Source organism: Ceratotherium simum, chromosome 16 (genome assembly GCF_057802395.1).
Source record: "Ceratotherium simum simum isolate JZ-2026a chromosome 16, ASM5780239v1, whole genome shotgun sequence".
Taxonomy (NCBI): domain Eukaryota; kingdom Metazoa; phylum Chordata; class Mammalia; order Perissodactyla; family Rhinocerotidae; genus Ceratotherium; species Ceratotherium simum.
In genome coordinates this window covers 18,316,581-18,338,917 of record NC_141915.1, presented here as the reverse complement: position 1 = coordinate 18,338,917, position 22,337 = coordinate 18,316,581, and the positions used below count along the sequence as shown (strand labels likewise).

The following is a 22,337-nucleotide window of genomic DNA, read 5'->3' as shown; positions in this document are numbered from 1 at the left end:
TAACACTGAAGATTTTTTTTATAAGTAGATTAATTGAGTAGTAACAGTTTATATGGAATTTAGTTCAATCTCCTCATTTTATTAGTGAGAAGTTAAGTGACTTTCCTGGGGTCACATATGCTTGGAAGAACTGTAATTGAAACACTTTGTTCCAGGGAACTTCCAGAGCAGGGAAATTGGTAGAAGAATATGGGGCAGCCTTGAAGGTATGTTAGAAATGGAATACAAATTAACAATTTTAAGGATTTTTTTGTGTGTGTGTCAGGAAGATCAGCTAGGAGCTAACATCCGATACCAATCCTCCTCTTTTTGCTGAGGAAGATTGGCCCCGGGCTAACATCTGTGCCCATCTTCCTCTACTTTTTATATGGCACACCGCCACAGCATGGCTGGACAAGCAGTGCGTCAGTGCACACCTGGGATCCGAACTGGAGAACTCCGGGCCACCGAAGCAGAGCGCGGGCACTTACCCGCTACGCCGCCTGGCCGACCCCAATTTAAGGGTTTTTATTGCAATGTAGTGTTAATTTAGAGAAGTACAAAAGACGTGTAAATGTGTTTTATGTAGTTACAAAGAAGTTTTCAAGGAAGAATTAAAATTGGTTTAGTTGAGGGGCCGGCCCGGTGGCATAATGGTTAAATTCGTGCGCTCTGCTTCCGCAGCCCAGGGTTCTCTGGTTCAGATACTGGGCGCAGACTGATGCACCAAGTGTCAAGCCATGCTGTGGCAATGTCCCATGTAAAGTAGAGGACGATGGGCATGGATGTTAGCCCAGGGCCAATCTTCCTCAGCAAAAAGAGGAGGATTGGCGTTGGATGTTAGCTCAGGGCTAATCTTCCTCACACACACACACACACACACACACACACACAAATTAGTTCAGTTGACTGCACTAAAAATGAGACAGGTAGTTACTTGCTCAAAAGTTATATAAAGAGTGTGGGGAGAATTGGCTAGAGGTATATTTTTCTCTTAGGAGTCTAATCAATTTTGGAGATTTTTAATTTTTATTTTTTTTATTGGTGAATTTAAGCAGGTTAAAATAGCTAACATTTAATGTAATTCTTACTATGTCTGAGTACTAGTCTATGCTTATATTTATTAACTCATTTAACCCTCACAACTACTCTATGAGGTAGGTTATTATTTTCATTTTACAGATTTCATTTACAGAAAATGAGGCTACCCACATTAATAGCTTATAAATAGTGTTACTAGGATTCATATCCAGGTAGTGTCATTCCAGAACCCAGGTTCTGAAGCTTCTCAATTATGACAGCCATTTTAAAAATCAAGTAATCTGATATAAAGGAACTGATAGCAGAACCACTAGGGAATTTGCTGGTTATCTGTGGTGTCTACTTATCTAATGAAGCAGATTTGTTAGAGGCTATATTTTAATGTGAATCAGGTTTATGAGGGAAGCAGTTGTCTGCATTAAATTCATTTCTTCTCTCATTGTATTTTTCTTTGGAATATCAGTGTTAGAGTTGATTAAACACTGGCATGTGGTATCTGAAGGAAAAGAAAAAGAGCTTACTGAGTTAAATCTTTTGTGTATTTTCTTATATTTGAAGATCATTAATAGATGGAAATCTTCCTGTTAGAAACATACTATGGGTACATCTTGAGTTGTTGTGCATGGTTTTCCTTGTCTGTGTATTATATTATCTCTTCTGCTGATGGGCTCACTGCATCAGGATTAGATAAATCTTGAAGTACTGATACAGAAAGCCTTCCAAGATATAAAGATTTATTTAATTTTTAAAAGTGGATGGATAAGTATATACTATATGTATAATAGGAATTTTTTTTTTTAAGCACCACATATCATTGTGGTGATGAGCCAGGTTTAGGAACTACTACACTAGTAGACCGCACTTTCTTCTCAGTGAAATTCTACGCCTGAGATAATTTTGTATATGCTGTCAGCAAATGATCTTATACTAATTGTTCTTAGCAGCTTTTGCTTTTCTTGACTTTTTTTTGTTTTCTTATTTCTCTACAATAGTTTATGCCAACGTGGCTTCATTCATACAGATGAACCAAGGATTGGGATAGCAGTATAAAATTAGAATCAGACAGCTGATTGCCCAGCAGGATGCCATCAACTAACCGAGCGGGCAGCCTGAAGGACCCTGAAATTGCAGAGCTCTTCTTCAAAGAAGATCCAGAGAAGCTCTTCACAGATCTCAGAGAAATTGGCCATGGAAGCTTTGGAGCAGTGTATTTTGTAAGTGTTAAAGGCTTAATGTCAGTGGCCAGCATTTACTTAACATCCAATCCTGGAAGAGTGAAAAACAGTAATATAAAGAGATATAGGCCGTAGTCCATTTTATAGTCATGTGCATGGGTGTGTGTGTATAATATGAAAGTAGATAGTTTTATTTATTGAGCTTCTTGGATTATTGAAAAAATGGGAAAGAATATTATTTTACTTAAACTTACATGTTTAGAATTTTCAGCAAACTGTTTTTTGGAATCTTATGACTTTCATTGCCATAGAATTAAATATTGCAGAACACCGACTTCTGTAAAGTCCCATACAGAGTCAATTTTAGTGTTGTAGAATTTAAGATTATTATTTGGATATGTACCAGTCTTTTCTTCGTGTGTGTGTATTTTATGCTAAAAAAAAATCATCAAATTTGCCATTTTAACTATTTATTTTTTTATTTTTTATTTATTTATTTTTTGTGAGGAAGATCAGCCCTGTGCTAATATCTGCCAATCCTCTTTTTTTGCTGAGGAAGACTGGCCCTGGGCTAACATCCGTGCCCATCTTCCTCCACTTTATATGGGACGCTGCCACAGCATTGCTTGCCAAGTGATGCGTCAATGTGCACCCGGGATCCGAACTGGCAAACTCCGGGCCGCTGCAGCGGAGCACGCGCACTTAACCGTTTGCGCCACTGGGCCAGCCCCCATTTTAACTATTTTTAAGTGCACAGTTTGTGGCATTAATTACACTCACAATGTTGTACAACCATTACCACTATCTATCTTCAAAACTTTTTTATCACCCCAACAGAAACTCTGTATCCGTTAGCAATAACTCCTCATTTCCCTCTCCACCCAGCTCCTGGTAACCTCTTATTTACTTTTTGTGTCTACGTATTTGCCTATTCTAGATATTTCATATAAATGGAATCATACAATATTTTCCTTTCATGTATAGCTTATATTACTTAGTATAACGTAAAGCGTAATCACTTTGCAGGTCATCCATGTTGTAGCGTGTTTCAGTATTTCATTCCTTTTTATAGCTGAGTAATATTTCATTGTATGTATATGCCATGGTTTGTTTATCCATTCATCTATTGTTGGACACTAGATTGTGTTCACTTTTTGGCTATTGTGAATAAATGCTACAATGAACATTGGCATACAAATATCTGTTTGAGTCCCTGTTTTCAAATTTGGGTATGTACCTAGGAGTGAAAATACTGGATCACATGGTAATTCTATGTTTCACTTTTTGAGTAACTGCCAAATTGCACCATACTGGCTGCACCATTTCCATTCCCACTAGCAATGTACTAGAGTTCCAGTTACTCCAAATCCTTGCCAATGCCTGTTATTTTGATTGTAATCATCCTACTAGGTTTGTACTAGATCTAATAGACACATTTTTGGCAGTACAGTCATGCACTACATGACAACTTTTCTGTCAAAGACAGACTGCATATGCAATAGTGTTCCCATAAGATTAGTACCATATAGCCTAGGTGTGTAGTAGACTATACCATCTAGGTTTGCGTAAGTATACTCTTTGATGTTTGCACAAAGACAAGATCGCCTAACGACACATTTCTCAGAATGTATTCCCATCGTTAAGTGGCACATGACTATTTCCTTCCTTCTGCTAGCTTTAGGCTTAGTTTGTTCTTCTTTTTCTAATTCCTTAAGTTGTAAAGTTAGGTTGTTAATTTGAGATCTTGCTTGTTTTTTAATGTAAGTATTTATAGCTATAAATTTCTTCCTGAGCACCACTTTCACTTGGTTCCATAAGTTTTGATATGTTGTATTTTTGTTTTCCTTCATCTCTAAGTATTTCTAATTACCCCTGTGATTTCTTTGATTCATTGGTTGTTTAAAAGTGTGTGGTTTAATTTCCACAATTTTGTGAATTTTCCAGTTTTCCTTTTTTGTTATTGATTTCTAACTTCATCTCATTGTGGTCAAAGAATATTCTTTGTATGATATCTATCTTTTAAAATCTGTTGATACTTGATTTGTGACCTAACATTTGCTCTTTCCTGGAAAATGTCCCATGTGTGCTTGAGAACAATGTATATTCTGTTGTTGGGTAGAGTGTTCTGTATGTGTCTATTAGATCTAGTTGGTTTATTGTATTAAGTCTTCTACTTTATTACTTATCCCCGTCTGATTGGTCTCTCCATTATTATGCATCAGATATAGAAGTCTCTGATATTGTAGAATTTATATCTCCCTTCAATTCCATCAATTTTTGCTTTATATATTTTGATGATCTATCATTAGGTGTGTAAATGTTTATCATTGTTATATCTTCTTGCTGTATTGAACCTTTATTAATATATAATGTCCTTCTTTGTTTCTTGTAACCTTTTGTGATTTAAAGTTTTTTGATTTACAAGTCTTTTTGTGGACCAAATTTTTCATTTCTCTTAATTAAATGCCTGGGATGGAATTGTTGGATCTTAGAGCAGGTGTGTGTTTAGTTTTATAACCAATTGTCAGACTTTTTTTCATTAAGATGTAGAAATTTTACACTCCCATCAACAGTGTGTGAGAATTCTGTTTGCTCCATATCCTCTCTCACATTAGGTGTTGACAGTCATTTTAATTTGAGTCATTCTGGTGGGTGTGTAATGGTATTTCAATGAGGTTTTAATGTATATTTCCCTGATGACTGGTGATGTTGAGCACTTTTTCATAGACTTAATGGTCATTCACATATCTCTGGGAACTGTCTGTTTAAATGTTTTGTCAATTTTTTAAAAATTGGGTTGCTTTTCTTTTTTTGAGTTGTAGGAGTTCTTTGTATACCCTGGATGCTTGTCAGTATGCGTTTTGTGAATATTTTCTGCCAATGTGTGCACTGGAAAATTAGATATATTCTGCAGTTTGTTGGGTGTAATGATCTATGTATGTCAGGTAGGTAATGTTCATTGATTATATTCTTCAGATCTTTTACATCCTTTCTGATTTCATTTGTTTGTTTTTGGTCTACGTGTTCTATCAGTAACTGAAAGAGGTATTTAAAAATCTCCACTGATGATGGGTGCTGGCCTGGCCCTGGGGTAGTGGTTAAGTTCGTGCCCTCTGCTTCAGTGGCCCGGGGTTCGCAGGTTTGGATCCTGGGCGCAGACCTGTACACCACTCATCAAGCCATGCTGTGGAGGCGTCCCACATACAAAGTAGAGGAAGAATGGCATGGATGTTAGCTCAGGGACAATCTTCCTCAAGCAAAAAGGGGAGGATTAGCAGCAGATGTTAGCTCAGGGCCAATCTTCCTCACACACACACACACACACACACACAAAAACAAAAAAACCCAAAAATTCCACTGATTATGGATTGATCCTTTTTTCCTTTTAGTTTTGTCTGTACTTTATGCATTTCTAAGTTACGTTACTAGAAATATACAAATTTAGGGTTATTGTATCTTCATGTTGAATTGTTCCTTTATCATTGCAAAATTTCGCTCTTTATCTTTCTTGCTTTAAAATCTACTTTGATGTTACTCAGGCAGCTTTCTTTGGCTAATGCTTACTTGGTATTTCTTTTTCCATTCTTTTTCGTTTATTTTTCCTGGACCATTATATCTGAAGTGTTTCTCATCTTTGTTGTTGTTTTCCCCAGGATATTTTTCCACCTTTATTTTGATATAATTGACATATACAACATTATATAAGTTTAAGGTGTGCAATGTTTTTTTTTTTTTATAATTTTATTTATTTATTTATTTTTTCCCCCAAAGCCCCAGCAGATAGTTGCATGTCATAGTTGCACATCCTTCTAGTTGCTGTATGTGGGACGCGGCCTCAGCATGGCAGGAGAAGCGGTACGTCGGTGTGCGCCTGGGATCCTAACCCAGGCCGCCAGCAGCGGAGCGCACGCACTTAACCGCTACGCCACCGGGCCGGCCCTGCAATGTTTTGATTTGATACATTTTTAGATTGCAAAATGATTACCACTATATCATTAGCTAACACCTCCATCCCCTCACATAATTCCCATTTCCTTTTTGTAGTGAGAACATTTAAGATTTACTGTTTTAGCGACTTGCAAGTATATAATACAGTATTAACTATAATCACCATGCTGCTCATTAGATTCCTAGAACTTGATAATCTTATAACTGGAAGTTTGTACCCTTTGATCAGTATCTCCCCATTCCTCCCACCCCCCAGTTCCTGGTAACCACCACTCTACTCTCTATTTCTCTGAGTTTGACTTTTTTAGATTCTACATATAAGTGATAACACACAGTATTTGTCTTTCTTTTGTCTTTTGCAGGGAATGATTTGCCCTGAGCTAACATCTGTTGCCAATCTTCCCCCCCCCCCCCCACGCCTTCTTCTTCTCCCCAAAGCCCCAGTGCATGGTTGTATATCCTAGTTGTAAGTCCTTCTAGTTCTTCTATGTGAGCCCCCGCCACATCGTGGCAACTGACGGGTGGTGTGGTTCCATGACTGGGAAATGAACCTCGGTTACCGAGGCGGAGAGTGTGAAACTTTAACCACTAGACCATCAGGGCTGGCTTTGTCTTTCTTTTTCTGACTTATTTCACGTAGCATAATGCCTTTAAGTTTCATCCAAGTTGTTGTAAATGGCAGGATTTCCTTCTTTTTCATGGCTGAATAATATTCCATTTTATGTACATGTATGTGTGTGTGTATACACACACCACGTCTTCCTTATGCATTCATCCTTTGACAGACACTTCAGTATATGGTTATCTCCATATCTTGGCTATTGTGAATAATGCTGCAGTGAACATGGGGGTGCAGATATCTCTTTGAGATCCTGATTTCAATTCCTTTGGATATACACCCAAAAGTGGGGTTGCTGGATCATACGGTTGTTCTATTTTTAATTTTTTGAGGAACCTCCTTACTGTTTTCTTTAATGGCTATACCAGTTTACATTCCCACCAACAGGGCACAAAGGTTCCCTTTTCTGCACAGCCTTGCCATCACTTATCCCTTGTCTTTTTGATAAGAGACATTCTAACTGATGTGAGGTGCTATCACATTGTGGTTTTGGTTTGCATTTCCCTGAGGATTAGTGATGTTGGGTACCTTTTCATGTACCTGTTGGCCATCTATATGTCTTCTTTGGAAAAATGTCTGTTCAGGTCCTCTGCCCATTTTTTAATCAGGTTGTTTTTTTTGGTATTGAATTATATGAGTTCTTTATATATTTTGGATGTTAACCCCTTATCAAATATATGATTTGCAAATATTTCTCTCATTCCATAGATTGCCTTTTCATTTTTTTGATTGTTTCTTTGGCTGTGCAGAAGTTTTTTAATTTGATGTAGTCCCACTTATTTACTTTTGCTTTTGTTACTTGTGCTTTTGGTGTCATATCCAGAAAATCACTGCCAAGATCAATGTCAAGGAGCTTTTTCTCTGTCTCCTCTTTGTTTTAATTGGAGTGTTTTGCTTATTTATACTTGCTGCAATTACTAAAATAGTTGGGCATAAGCCTATTTTTTCCTATTTGATTTGTTTGTCCTATCTGTTCTTCCTTTGTTCTTGTCCTTGCCATCTTTAGCGTTGTTTATTGTTATTTTTTGTTTTAAAATATAGATTTTATTGTTATTAGTTATAGGGAGGCCAAACAGATCAGATAACAACTGTCATTGAAAAGATAGTTTGTTATACTCACAGATCCCAAGAGAAGGGAGCACACCATGCCAGAGGGGACCATGTGGGGAAGCACTGGTGTCAGTGAGGAGGCAGAGTATGCAAGGGAAAAACGTGGGCAAGAGCCTTTGCTCTGGTTTCTGTGGGAAGAAATAGGGGAGGCAGGGTTAGCAAGTTTGAGATTAGCTAGTTGAAATAATTTCAGCTGGTTTGGAGTATAGGGGCTGTCCCTAGTTGTCTGGTACTTGGCCCTGTGGTGATTAGAGCAGGGGATAGAGGGCTCAGAGTGTGAGGTCATTGGAGATATGGGCTCTAGATGGGTGGTTTGTATATGAAAGATGTCCTTTTTGCTATCTCCAGGAATTAGCTAAATCTGGGAGTGGCAGTCCCTACCTGTTATCAATTCCCCAGATGCCAAAGTATCAAATTACAGCAAATAAAAAGACTTGATTAATATATTTTTTCCTATATGAACCTTTTGGTTATGCATTCTTTTATTATTTTTCAGTTGTTACCCTAGAGATTATAATATATATTCTTGACTTATTATAGTTAAATTAGCACTTTTATTACCATTTCTCAAACAATATAAAAACCTTACAGTATTTCAACTGTCTTTCTCCTGTTCTTTGTGGAATTTTTCTCATATATTTTCTTCTAAAATGTCCATTTGCTTCCCTTTTTGTTTGTTTAAGTCTCTGGTAACCCCAATATTTGAATTTCTGTTGGGTGTATTTATGTTTCCAATTTTTTCCTTTTCAATATTTGGTCCACTTTTTTAGCATGCCTTATGAGTTTTGATTGGTTGCTCTTCCTTATAGAGGAGAATGTGTAGATGTTTTGGATGATGTTACTTTTGCTCCAAGACCAGTGACATTGTCTTTTGGCAAGCTGATAGTATACTGGTGGAATCACCTTGAGGCTTGGTTTTAGGCTTTGTTAGGGTTAGTTGATGTCAGTTTTGCCCTTAATACTGGACCTCGGCCCTTACTCTTAAAACATGGCTCTTCTGGGATCCCAACTGAATGTCTAGGGTGTTTATCAAGGCTCAATCATTTTGGTGGGGTTTGAGTTCCAACCTCCATCTCTCCAGCGCTTCTTCTCTTCTGAAAGTTCTGCTTATCTCTTTAGTCCTCCAGCTGCTATTTTCTCCTGGATTTCTGGGAGTCTTATCATGCAGATACATACTTAGGAGTTGACTACTTGAGGAGAATTTGCAGTTTTTTGAGCTGCTGCTTCTCTTTTTCTCTTCTTCTTTTGAGAAGCTTTCTCTTCTGAGATTGTGCTTTTTAAGTCCCAGACGCTTTGGAAGCTCTGGTCTCTGGCCTTTGTCTCCTCAGCCTAGCATCCTTCTTGGCTCTGTTTTCCTATAGCACAAGTTCAGGGATGAAGCTGGAGTAAATTTACAGCTCTGTTTGTATACTATTCTTCTCTCAAAGATTCTAGTCTCTAAAGCTTTGCCTGCATGTGTTGCTCTCCAGTAGTATCATACAATTGTTTTACATATATTGCCTGCTTTTCCGGTTATTTTGGGCTTCAGAGAAAGTCTAACACAAGCATCATGGCAAGAATTAGTACTGAAATTTCCCTTGGTTGATATTATTTGTACTTGCATGGGCTTTTCATATATCCTTCTGTTAAAGATAATATGTTTTTTTGAGAAATTGATCTTCCGTTGTTAATATTAAAAAGTATAGAATTTCAGTAGGTTTTCTCTGTTCTTTAGACCTGCCTGTATGATCTGTCCAGCGGGGGAAGTAATTTTATTGTCCTTTTCCTTTCGTTAAAGGGACTGAATTAAATCGTATATTGGCAAAATATCAGTGATTTAAAAATTTTAAATAAAGCTGTAAAATTGCATTATCCCAAATCCAGAACTTGTCAGTAGTCTTTGTTGAAGTATATGACTGAAGTGGGTATGTTTTGAATTGAGGTTGTAGTGGGAACTGAGAAAGGTAAAAAGGAAAGACAAGCAAGGACTCTTGAAGAGAGCCTCCTACGCTATACTGAGAAATGTGGGCTTTATTCTGAAGTCTTGAAGTAGCCACTGAAGTGCAACAGAAATATATTTCCATTTATGATATAGAAAGTTTATTCTTGTGGCAATGTGGAGGAAAGATTGGCATGTGTCAAAGGTCAAAGATCAAAGAAAGGAGGCTGATTATGTAGCTTTTGTAATAATTTAGGAAAGAAATACTGAGAGCTTAAACTAGATCGTGGCAATGAAGGTGGAGAGGTGAATACACATTTTAAAGTTTCTTTTTTTTTTTTTTCGTGAGGAAGACTAGCCCTGAGCTGACATCCATGCCAATCCCTCCTCTTTTTGCTGATTAAAGTTTAAATTGGTAGACTCGAGAGAACTTGTTTTCTGACAAGATAAGAGGGCGCACATTGTAGTGCCTCAACTGTGGAAGAAAATTACTGGGGAGGGAAGTGATTCTCTAGTATTTGGACCTCCTTATGCAATAGTTTCTGTGGTTGTCCCACCCAGGCTGAATTGTTTCAGACAGCCGTGGTTGAGAGAGAAAGTCTCATAGTCCCAGAAATAAGGATCCAATAGGGGCAATGAAAGCAAGTTGGTCTAAGCTAGATATCAGGAGCTGACTTAAGCTTAACCCATGGGTAAGTACAATGTATGATCCTGGATTGGAAAAAAAAATTCCATAAAGGACATTACTAAGGTAATTGGTGAAATTTGAATATGGACTCTATATAATAGTATTATATCAATGCTAAATTTCCTAAATTTGGTAATTGTACTGTGGTTATTCAAGAGAATGTTCGTATTCTCAGGAGATATATGAAGAAGTATTTTGGAACCAAGGGTGAGATCCAGCCTGTGGGCCAGATCCAGCCTGTGAATTATTTTTGCTCAGCTTCCAGGCTAAGAATGGTTGCTACATTAAAAAAAAGAAGAAGGGGCCGGCCTGGTGGTTTTATGGTTAAGTTCATGCACTCTGCTTTGGGGGCCTGGGGTTTGCAGGTTTGGATCCCAGGTGTGGACATACACACCACTCATCAAGCCATGCTGTGGCGGCGTCCCACATACAAAAAAAATAGAGAAAGATTGGCACAGATGTTAGCTCAGAGCCAGTCTTCCTCACCAAAAAAAAGAAGAAGAAGAAGAATATGCAACAGAGCAAGAAGAAGAATGTGTATTTGGCCCACAAAGCCTAAAATATTTAATATCTTGCTCTTTATAGAAAAAGTGCCAACTTCTGACCCAGTAGAAGGCATAACAGAGGTTCACTGTGCTATACCAACTTTACTTATTTTTGACAGATTTGTATAGTAAAATGAAGGAGGGAAACCAAAAAAAAAGATGACTTAGGAAGTCAGGAAACCTAGGTTCAGTTTAGGACAACCCCAGGAATCATTGCATGAAAGCATAGAGGAGTCAGGCAACTGCTCAGAGCAGGTGTTTTCTGTTAATTTTCTTGATATCAGGAAACATGTACCATGTAGATGAGCAAAGTTTGAATGTAGCCCAGAATTGAATATTTTTGCAGTAATTCCATTTCTAGGTCACTAACCTTCATATTTTGTGGTATAGATAAACCTGTGTGTATATATGCGTTGCATATCTGAGGGTGTGCGCTTGAGCGTGTGCTTCTGTTTTTATGTTTCCTCTCACCCCCACCCCACGACAGGGATGAATGTGCAGTGTTAATCTATAGACTATATAGAGGAAGGACCCTCTCCTCAAATTTTTTAGGTGATTAAAAGTAGTTCTTATAACATATCTTTGATTGTCATTAATTGGCAGTAGGGATCACCTTAATTTTAAAAATACTCTAATTGAGCCAGCTCTGCTGGCTGTCTCACCAGGCAATCTAATCAAGGACTGGTGTCATAATAAGTATTTGAAACCAAACTAGAGAGTCAGATGTCCAAAAGGACCACTGTATCTAGATTGCCAGGAAGATAAACATTCTCTTTTAGTTTCCAATATACCTTAAATAGAACCAACATGATGTCAGTAGATGGGTCCATAGAACACTGGCTTATGAACCAGGTAGCTTGCTAACAAATGTGGCAGACCACGTATGATCCCAGTGAAGTTATTTATTCACTTTATGCAAGTTTTTTCTCTTCATTTTTAAAAATGAGATGTCATATTTACCTCTTGTTTCCTAGTGTAAGATTTTACTAATCTGCATTCTTTCAGAAGATGGGCAAGTTTTATATTTTCAAAGGTTACAGCAAATTGTTTAATGTTATAAGAGAAAGATATAAATACACAAAAGATATATAGAGGGGCTGGCCCTGTGGCGCAAGCAGTTAAGTGCGCGTGCTCCGCTGTGGTGGCCCGGGGTTCGCCAGTTCGGATTCCAGGCGTGCACCGACGCACCGCTTGTCAAGCCATGCTGTGGCGGCATCCCATATAAAGTGGAGGAAGATGGGCATGGATGTTAGCCCAGGGCCAGTTTTCCTCAGCAAAAAGAGGAGGATTGGCAGATGTTAGCTCAGGGCCCATCTTCTTCACAAAAAAAAAAAAGAAAGAAAGAGATATAGAAAGACCATTTAAGACCATTTACAATAATTAATGTGGTGATTTCAGATCTTTTTTTTTTTTTTTTTTTTGCTGAGAAAGATTGGCCCTGAGCTAACATCTGTTGCCAATCTTCCTCTTTTTGCTGAGGAGGATTGGCCCTGAGCTAAAGTTTGTGCCCATCCTCCTCTGTTTTGTATGTGGGATGCCACTACAGCATGGCTTGATGAGTGGTGCGTAGGTCTGCGCCCAGGATCCAAACCTGCGAACCCTGGACCACTGAAGCTGAGAGCGTGAACTTAACCACTATGTTACCAGGCCAGCCCCTCAGATCATTCTTATTAGTTCATTAAAATAGCTCCCAGGGCCAGCCCCGTGGCTTAGTGGTTAAGTGCGCGCGCTCCGCTACTGGTGGCCCGGGTTCAGATCCCGGGCGTGCATTGGCACACCGCTTGTCCGGCCATGCTGAGGCCGCGTCCCACATACAGCAACTAGAAGGATGTGCAACTATGACATACAACTATCTACTGGGGCTTTGGGAAAAAAACAAAAGGAGGAGGATTGGCAATAGATGTTAGCTCAGAGCCAGTCTTCCTCAGCAAAAAGAGGAGGATTAGCATGGATGTTAGTTCAGGGCTGACCTTCCTCACCAAAAAAAAAAAAAAAAAAAAAAAAAAGCTCCCAAATGGATCTTCACAGACAGTTTTCCTGGTTGGAAACAAAATGACTGGTTGTATATATTTTCTTTTAATTACTCCTTTTTTGCTCTGAACAGCATCAAGTTTGTCTTTAGATTTACAGCCAATTTTTTTCTTTACTCTTTTACTTTCAGGCAGTGACAACAGATGACATATAGTATTGTGCTCTTCTTTAATTACTCATAACTCATTTAATTGTGCTCTCCATAGTATTTTATTATGTATACAAACACTTTTTAAAACTTTTCTTTTCTGACTATCTTATTCACTACCAGAAGAATATCCCATCCTCTTTTCAGTTCATTTGTTAATATTTTTTTTTTTTAAATTTTATTTATTTATTTATTTTTCCACCAAAGCCCCAGTAGATAGTTGTATGTCATGGCAGCACATCCTTCTAGTTGCTGTATGTGGGACGCGGCCTCAGCATGGCCGGACAAGCAGTGCGTCGGTGCACGCCCGGGATCCAAACCCGGGTCGCCAGCAGCAGAGCGCACACACTTAACCGCTAAGCCACGGGGCCGGCCCAAATATTAATCACTTCAAGGAAAATGTAGAAATCATGTACTCCTGTCTGTATCCTTCATGCTATTTGGTCATATGTATTACATCTACAAACATTATAAGCCCAAAATTCAGTGTCATAATGTTTGCTTTAAACATTCATGTATTTTACAGAATCTAAGAGAAGAAATCGTTTTTAAATTTATCCACGTATTTACTGTATCACACACAGCATGATTGTTTACTTTGGAAAAGCCCACACAATCTACAAATGGACCCCCAAAAATGTAGGTGATTTTAGCAAGGTTGCAGGATATAAGATCAGTACACAAAAATCCCTTGTATTTCTTATGTCAGCAGTGAACAACTGAAATGTGTTCTGTTCTAAAAGTACTATTTATAGTGCCCCCAAAATGAAGTACTTGAGTATAAATCCCACAAAAAATGCATGATCCATGTGCTGAAAACCAGAAAACACGAATGAAAAAAATCAAAGATCTGAATAAGTGAAGAGAGACACTGTGTTGATGGATTGGAAGACTACATATTGTTATGCTGTCAGTTATCTCCAGATTGATGTATAGATTCAATGCAATCCCAATCAAAATCCCAGCAGGCTTTTTTTTAATAGATATTGACAAGCATATTCTAAATTTTTTATGAAAAGGCAAAGGAACTAGAGTAGCTAAAACAATTTTGAAAAAGAGAGCAAGTTAAAGAACTCACACTATCTGATTTCAGAAACTTACTATAAACCTACAGTAACCAAGATAGTATGATATTCTTGAAAGGATGAATATATAAAACAGTTGATATTCTTGAAAGGATGAATATATAAAACAGTGAAACAGAATAGAGTCCAGACATAGACCCATATCCACAGAAATATAGTCAACTGATTTTTTTTTTCCTTTTTTTGGGGGAGGGGAAGAAGATTGGCCCTGGGCTAACATCCATGCTCATCTTCCTCTACTTTGTATGGGACACCACCATAGCATGGCTTGACAAGCGGTGTGTCAGTCCGCACCCAGGATCCAAACCCATGAACCCTGGGCCACCGAAGCGAAGCGCACAAACTTAACCGCTACGCCACCTGGCCAGCCCGATAGTCAACTGATTTTTGACAGAGATGCAAAGACAGTTCAATGGAGAAAGGATAGTCTTTTCAACAAAAGGTGCCAGAGCAACTGGACATCCATATGCATAAAAATAAACTTGAACTCACACCTTATACAAAAATTAATGCAAATGGTTCTTAGTGCTAAATGTCAAGCGTAAATACTATAAGGCTTCTAGGATAAAATATAAGAGAAAATCTGTGTTACACTAGATTATGCCAAGAGTTCATAGATAGGACACCAAAAGCATTATCCATAAAAGGCAAAGTTTATAAATTGAACTTTATCAAAATTAAAAGCTTTTGCTCTCTCAAAGATACTGTTAAGAGAATGAAAAGGAAAGCCACACTTAGTGGTTAAGTGCGCGCGCTCTGCTGCTGGCGGGCCGGGGGTCGGAGCCCGGGCGCGAACCGACGCACTGCTTCTCCAGCCATGCTGAGGCCGTGTCCCACATACAGCAACTGGAAGGATGTGCAGCTATGACATACAACTATCTGCTGGGGCTTTGGGGGGGGAAAAATAAATAAATAAAATCTTTAAAAAAAAGGAAAGCCACAGACTAGCAGAAAATATTTGCAAGTTACATATCTGACAAAGGATTTGTATCCAGAACATATAAAGAACTCTCAAAACTCAACAGTAAGAAAGCAACACAATAAAAACTGAGCAAAAGGTCTAAAAAGACACATCACCAAAAAGATATAGTCAATAAAAATATGAAAAGATGTTTAACATCATTAGTGCTTAGAGAAATACAAATTAAGACCATGATGAGATAGCACTACACACCTATTCAAATGGCTTAAAAATAAAGATGTGAAGAAAAGAAATACAAGCAATACCAAGTGCTAGTGAGTATGCAAAACAATTGGAAATCTATTTCATTGCTGGTAGGAATGCAAATATTCTTGCCACTGTGGAAAACAGTTCGGCAGTTTTTTTATGAAGTTAAACCTACAAAACATACAATTATCATATGACCCAGCATTCCCACTCCTAGACATTAATCCAGGAGAAATGAAAACTTAAGTTCACACACAAACCTATATGTGAATATTTATGGTAGTTTTATTCATTGTTGTCAAAAATTGCAGTCTATTTCAATGTGTATGCCAAAAAGAGTGACTTTTACCCAAATTCATTAAATGTTCATTAATGTTCACTAAAAAAAACCAGCTATGATGTGAGAGAAACCCAAATGAATACAGACTCTAACAAATGAACCTAACTGTATTAGAAATTACTAACATAAACAAGGAGGTGGAGAAGAAAAGAACTAATCTCAAGTTATTTTGGAAACAGTGTTTTGGCTGAATACTCTAAGGCTAAAGACAAAAGGAACTCTAGTTTGTTTGTTTGTTTCTTCCAGGGGTAAGCTTTGGCAATTCTGAAACTACTGTATATATATATAGTAGATTTTAATAAATAAGTAAATGTATTGTAGATAATGAGAACCAGTTTTCTTATTGTCCAAGAAAGAAGCTACAAATAAGGAAAGGGGGAAGACTAAAAATAAGTACTGGAGTGGAATTGGAGGTATCAGTAGGAACTCATCACACACACATACACAGAAATATACATATGTATAAAAAGAATTAAAATTCCTTTTATTAAATGTAGAAGGAGTAAGGGAAATAATTGTTGCAGCCAAGATCTACTGATAGATGCTAAAATTAGTGGGTTACAGTTTGAGGAGAAACAGGATATATGCATAATCTCAAGTATAACCCTAAAGATATTTATTAATTAAAGTGGGAAAATCAGTGGAGGAACCTGGCAGAGACTACCTTAACCAAGTGATCAGGGTTAATATCACCAATAATAAGACACATTGATATTATGTACCCCCTCTCTCTGATGTGACACACTGACAAGGACATATCATTTCTGTGGTATTCTAAAAAATGCATAAACTTAATCTAATTATGAGGAAATATCAGACAAACTCAGATTGGAGAACGTTATACAGAATAACCAGTACTCTTCAAACGTATCAAAGTCGTGAAAGACAAGGAAAGATTGAAGAACTGTCGCAGATTGGAGGAGACTAAGGCAACATGATAACCAAATGCAATGTAGGATCCTGGAACAGAAACAAGTTATTATTGGAAAAATTGGTGAAATTCAAATAAAGCCTATAGTTTAGTTAATAGTTAATAATTTTACCAATGTTAATCTCTTAGTTTTGATAATTGTACTCTGTTATGCAAGATGTTAATATTAGGGAAGCTGGCTGAAGGGTATACGGTAACTTCTTGTACTATTTTTGCAACATTTCCATGAATTCAAAATTCAAAGTTAAAAAAAATGTTAAACTCACTAGTAACCAGAATTGGACTTTTTCTAAAAAAGAAAAAAGAAAAGTAAATTTGTTTCTGTAGACTCGTTTTCCTTCAGAACAATAATACACACTTCATAAATAAAAGGTTCCAGGAAATAAAACTGGTAGTTAAAGGGATATGTTTATTATTTTAAAGAGTGTAATTTTAAAAGTGAGCCAACGAACTGCTACTCTAAAGCAATAAAACTTCTCCAAGAATTCCTTTCTTAATCTGTAGGGAAATACTGCTCTCACAATCATTATTTATTCTTCCTATTAAAATTGCTTTTTTTTCCCCTTAAGCAATAAGTATTGTATAGATGTTTAATATTTTGGCAGTGTTATGGATTTAGTCTCTTTTTTTTATGAGCACCTTAGGAATAAAACCATAATTTAAAATAGTTTCTCTAGAGAAAATGTGTTTCAAATTCTTAACAATTTGAACTTTTGGTTTATATCCCATTTGTAAGTCGGAAACAAAAATAATGTAATAAGAACTCCATCTATAATTCACTACTCAAGGACAAGCTACTGTTAACATTTGGGTATATGTCGTTGCAGAATCTTTTTGTGTACACATGCTGTATGTGTGTGTTTGATGTTGTTCACATTTGTTTCATTTCTGAATTGGACACAAAATGAAGAGGGACCCAGAAAACAACCTTTTTTCTATATTACAGTTTTGTCTGAGTTTACACTTATCCCTTTCCTCTCCATACACGTTAATGCGGAGAAATATAGAATAAAGGATAAATATGCATAGAATCTTATAAATGGGCCTAATAAAAGAATCCCATTGAGAAAATCCCTGATGTATAGCGATTCAGTGTGTGCTGGTATTATTTTTTAAATTGACTGATTTTACTGAATATAATTTATATATAGGAAATATACAGATATTAAATATATAGTTTGATGAAATTAGGCAAATTATACCCCCATACAACCAACAATTCAAGGTGATAGTTGTGGTGGGGAATGGAATGGAAGAGATAGAGGACAGAATGATATTTGTTTGAGTACACTTATTTGGATAATAAATATTTTATATATGTAAAAATTAAAATTAAATCAGTACATATGGAGGAGTGTCACTGAAACGGCAGACAGGAACGATGAACTGAACTGTATTTCAGACATAACCACATTAGAGGAAAAAAGATAGAATATGAGTAACTTTTGTACACACTGTTTTATTTTTTATTTCTTCATTTTTTTGTGTGAGGAAGACCAGCCCTGAGCTAACATCCGATGCCAATCCTTCTCTTTTTTGCTGAGGAATACTGGCCCTGGGCTAACATCCGTGCCCATCTTCTTCTGCTTTATATGGGATGCCGCCACAGCGTGGCTTAACAAATGGTGCGTCGGTGCGCGCGCGGTATCCCAACCATCGAACCCCCGGCTGCCGCAGTGCAGCGTATGCACTTAACTGCTTGTGCCACCGGGCTGGCCCCCACAGTATTTTAAAAATATACCCTCAGTCTCATTTGGGGAAGGAAACTGCAGACAAGTCTTAAACTCTTCTTAATAGATTTGTTTCATATTGGTATGGGTGTGACAGTGTTGAAACTGTGTGTTAAAGGATTGAGCGATGAATAATGTTGATGTTATTTGGAGTCACTATCCTAACTATGAAAGATAGAAATATGGAATCGGGGAAGGTAAAGAAGAACCTTGTGGGATTGGATAGGAATTAAGAGGTATTAATATGAGCTAATTATGTCATATATATATTTCCTAGCTCTATCTGCTGCAAGATTCTAGTTGCAGTGATACCCCAGTAGCAATGAACACAGTTAGCACTCAGATCTTGAATTCCTCACTAAAAGGAACAAGAGCTCTTTGGAGGAATGGCTCATTCTATTGCGGAGGCAGGGAACATACAAGATAAACCTTAGAACATCTTGTGCCAGAAAGTTAAAAACTGCTTTAAAAAAAAAAAAGATGAGGTCTGTCAAAAGGACACTGGAGCCAGCTTGGCGTGGCTCCCACTGGCCAAATCTGGAACAATTAGAGCATCAATATAAAGATAGTAATGGATTGTAACCCATTGAATAAAATAAGAATCCATAATTTCCATGATAGATGAAGGATGGATGGATGAAAAGGGAGAGCTTTTCCTATAATAGAATGCTGACTGATAAATGTGAAGGAAATGGTAAAGTTGGAAAAAATCAACATTTTGTAATCATCATAGCAAAGATTGTTTTGGGCTAGAATCTTCAATGGTTGCTAAGTGTAGGGGGAAAGTTTGATGAACAAGATGTTTACGTGGTTTAAAAATATCTCTCCACAGATTACTTGTTAGATACAAGATAGGAGACAGTAACTATCACTATATACATTAGAGAAAAACAGACAACACTTTGGGTGATGAAAATTAGTGACACCAATGAGGAACAGACAGACACTGTATACCTCCAGATATGATACCTTGAAAAGGACACAATATCACTCTTATAGTATTTTGGCCAGGGATATATAACCAGAATCTAATCTTGAAGAAACGTCAGGCAAGCACAAATTTAGTAACATTCTATAAAATACCACTGTATATTCTTCAAAAATGCCAGCGTCATAAAAGACAAAGAAAGGTTGAGTAATTGTTCTAGATTAGAAGAGACTAATAAGGCATGATAAGTACCATACATGTTCCTGAAAGGAGGGAAAAACATGTTTGTTGACATTAAATATTTTTATTTTTTGTTTTTTTAGATGTGATAGGCAAAAGTCATATGTCATTTTTAATTTATCATTTAATTTTAACTTAATAATTATTACTAATAAGTTTGAATTTTAATAAATTATAGTCACTTTTTAATTTAACTTACTATTTAAAAAGAATTTTAGGGCCGGCCCCGTGACTTAGCAGTTAAGTGCGCGCGCTCCGCTGCTGGCAGCCGGGGTTCGTATCCCGGGTGCGCACCGATGCACCGCTTGTCCGGCCATGCTGAGGCCGCGTCCCACATACAGCAACTAGAAGGATGTGCAACTTCCTTGACAACTTCCTATGACATACAACTATCTACTGGGGCTTTGGGGGGAGAAAAATAAATACATTAAAAAAAATTAAAAGAATTTTAGATTTTTCAGAAGATTTTGAATAATAGTAAAGAGTTTTCTCTTATAGTCTTTACCCAGTTCCCCTAAATGTTAACATGTTATATAACCATGGTACATTTATCAAAACTAAGAAATCAGCGTCGATATAATACTGTTAACTAAACTACATCCTTCATTTAGATTTTCCTGGTTTTTCCACTGTCTCTTCTCTGACCTAGAATCTAATGCAGGATACTGCACTGCATTTAGTATATTCACTTTTAAATCAAGCTTTATCTTAGGCAAATTAAAAGTGTAGCTGTTTAATGCAAAACAATGAAATTGAGCCCTTACCTCATACCATATATAAAAATTAACTCAAAATGGATCAAAGACCTAAATGTATCAGTTAAAACCATAAAGCTCTTAGAAGAAAACAAAGGTAAATCTGCATGACCTTGGTTTTGACAAAGCATTCTTAGATGTGACACCAAAGGCATGAACAACAAAAGAAAATATAGATAAATTGGACTTCATCAAAATTAAAAACTTCTATGCTTCAAAACAGTAAAAAGACAACCTACAGAATAGGAGAAAATATTTGTGAATCATATATCTAATAAGAGATTTGTGTCTAGAATATATAAAGAACTCTTACAACTCAATACTAAAAAGATAACCCAGTTTAAAAATGGACAAAGGATCTGAATTGACATTTCTCCAAAGAAGATACACAAATGGTGAAGAAGCACATGAAAAGATGTTCATCATCATTAGTCATGAATCTTGAAAACACTATGCTAAGTGAAAGAAGCCAATCACAAAAGATCACGTAGTATATGGTTCTGTTTATATAAAATGTCCAGAATGGGCAAGACACTGGAGAGACACAAAGTAGGTTAGTTGTTGCTTGGGGCTGAAGGAGTAGGGGAAAAGGGTTGGAGGATGATAGCTAAAAGGTACAGGGTTTCTTTCTCTTTTTTTTAAATAATTTTATTTATTTTTTTTCCCCAAAGCCCCAGTAGATAGTTGTATGTCATAGCTGCACATCCTTCTAGTTGCTGTATGTGGGACGCGGCCTCAGCATGGCCGGAGAAGCGGTGCGTCGGTGCGCACCCAGGATCCGAACCTGGGCCGCCAGCAGCGGAGCGCACACACTCAACCGCTAAGCCATGGGGCCGGCCCTCTTTCTCTCTTTTTTTAATAGAGGAAAAAAAAAATCTTATTGGGGTAAAATACACATTAAATTTACCAGTTTAACTTTTTTTTTAATTGAGGTAATATTGGTTTATAACGTTATATAAATTTCAGGTGTACAGTATTATATTTTGATTTCTGTGTAGATTACATCATGTTTACTACCCAAAGACTAATTACCATCCATCACCATACACATGTGTCCCGTCACCCCATTTGCCCTTCTCCCTCCCCCTTCCCCTCTGGTAACCACCAGTCTAATCTGTGTATCTATGTGTTTGGTTGTTGGTGGTGGTGGTTGTTTTTATCTTCTGTTTATGAGTGAGATCATACAGTACTTGACTTTTTCTGTCTGACTTATTTTGCTTAGCATAATACCCTCAAGGTCCATCCATGTTGTCACAAATGGCAAGATTTCATCTTTTTTTATAGCTAAGTAGTATTCCATTGTGTATATATAACACATCTTCTTAATCTATTCTTCTTTTGATGGGCACTTAGGTTGTTTCCAAGTCTTGGCTATTGTGAATATAGGGGTGCATATATCTTTATGCATTCATGTTTTCATGTTCTTTGGGTAAATAACCAGCAGTGGAACAGCTGGATCATATGGTAGTTCTGTTCTTGCTTTTCTGAGGAATCTATGTACTGTTTTCCATAGTGGCTGTACCAGTTTGCATTCCCACCAGCAGTGTATGAGGGTTCCTTTTTCTCCACATCCTCTCCAACACTTGTTATTTCTTGTTAATTATAGCCATTCTGATAGGCATGAGGTGACATCTCATTGTAGTTTTGATTTGCATTTCCCTAATAATTAGTGATGTTCAACATCTTTTCACGTGCCTGTTGGCCATCTGTATATCTTCTTTGGAGAAATGTCTGTTCAGATCTTTTGCCCATTTTTAATTGTGTTGTTTGCGTTTTTGTTGTTGAGGCATATGAGTTCTTTATATATTTTGGATATTGACCCCCTATCAGATATGTGGTTTGCAAATATCTTCTCCCAATTGTTAGGTTGTCTTTTCGGTTTGTTGATGGTTTCTTTTGCTGTGCAGAAGCTTTTTAGTTTGATGAAGTCCCATTTATTTTTTCTTTTGTTTCCCTTG

At 37.1% G+C, this 22,337-nt stretch overlaps 1 protein-coding gene across 1 annotated transcript in view; it reads left to right on the top strand.

Moving 5' to 3' along the window:
- TAOK1 (TAO kinase 1) overlaps positions 1–22,337 on the top strand; it is a 147,964-nt gene that overhangs the window by 57,064 nt on the left and 68,563 nt on the right. Inside the window, exon 2 of the mRNA XM_004433351.3 lies at positions 2,013–2,234. Coding sequence (XP_004433408.1) covers positions 2,103–2,234 — 132 coding nt within the window. The 5' untranslated portion in view covers positions 2,013–2,102. The remainder of the gene's footprint in view (positions 1–2,012; positions 2,235–22,337) is intronic.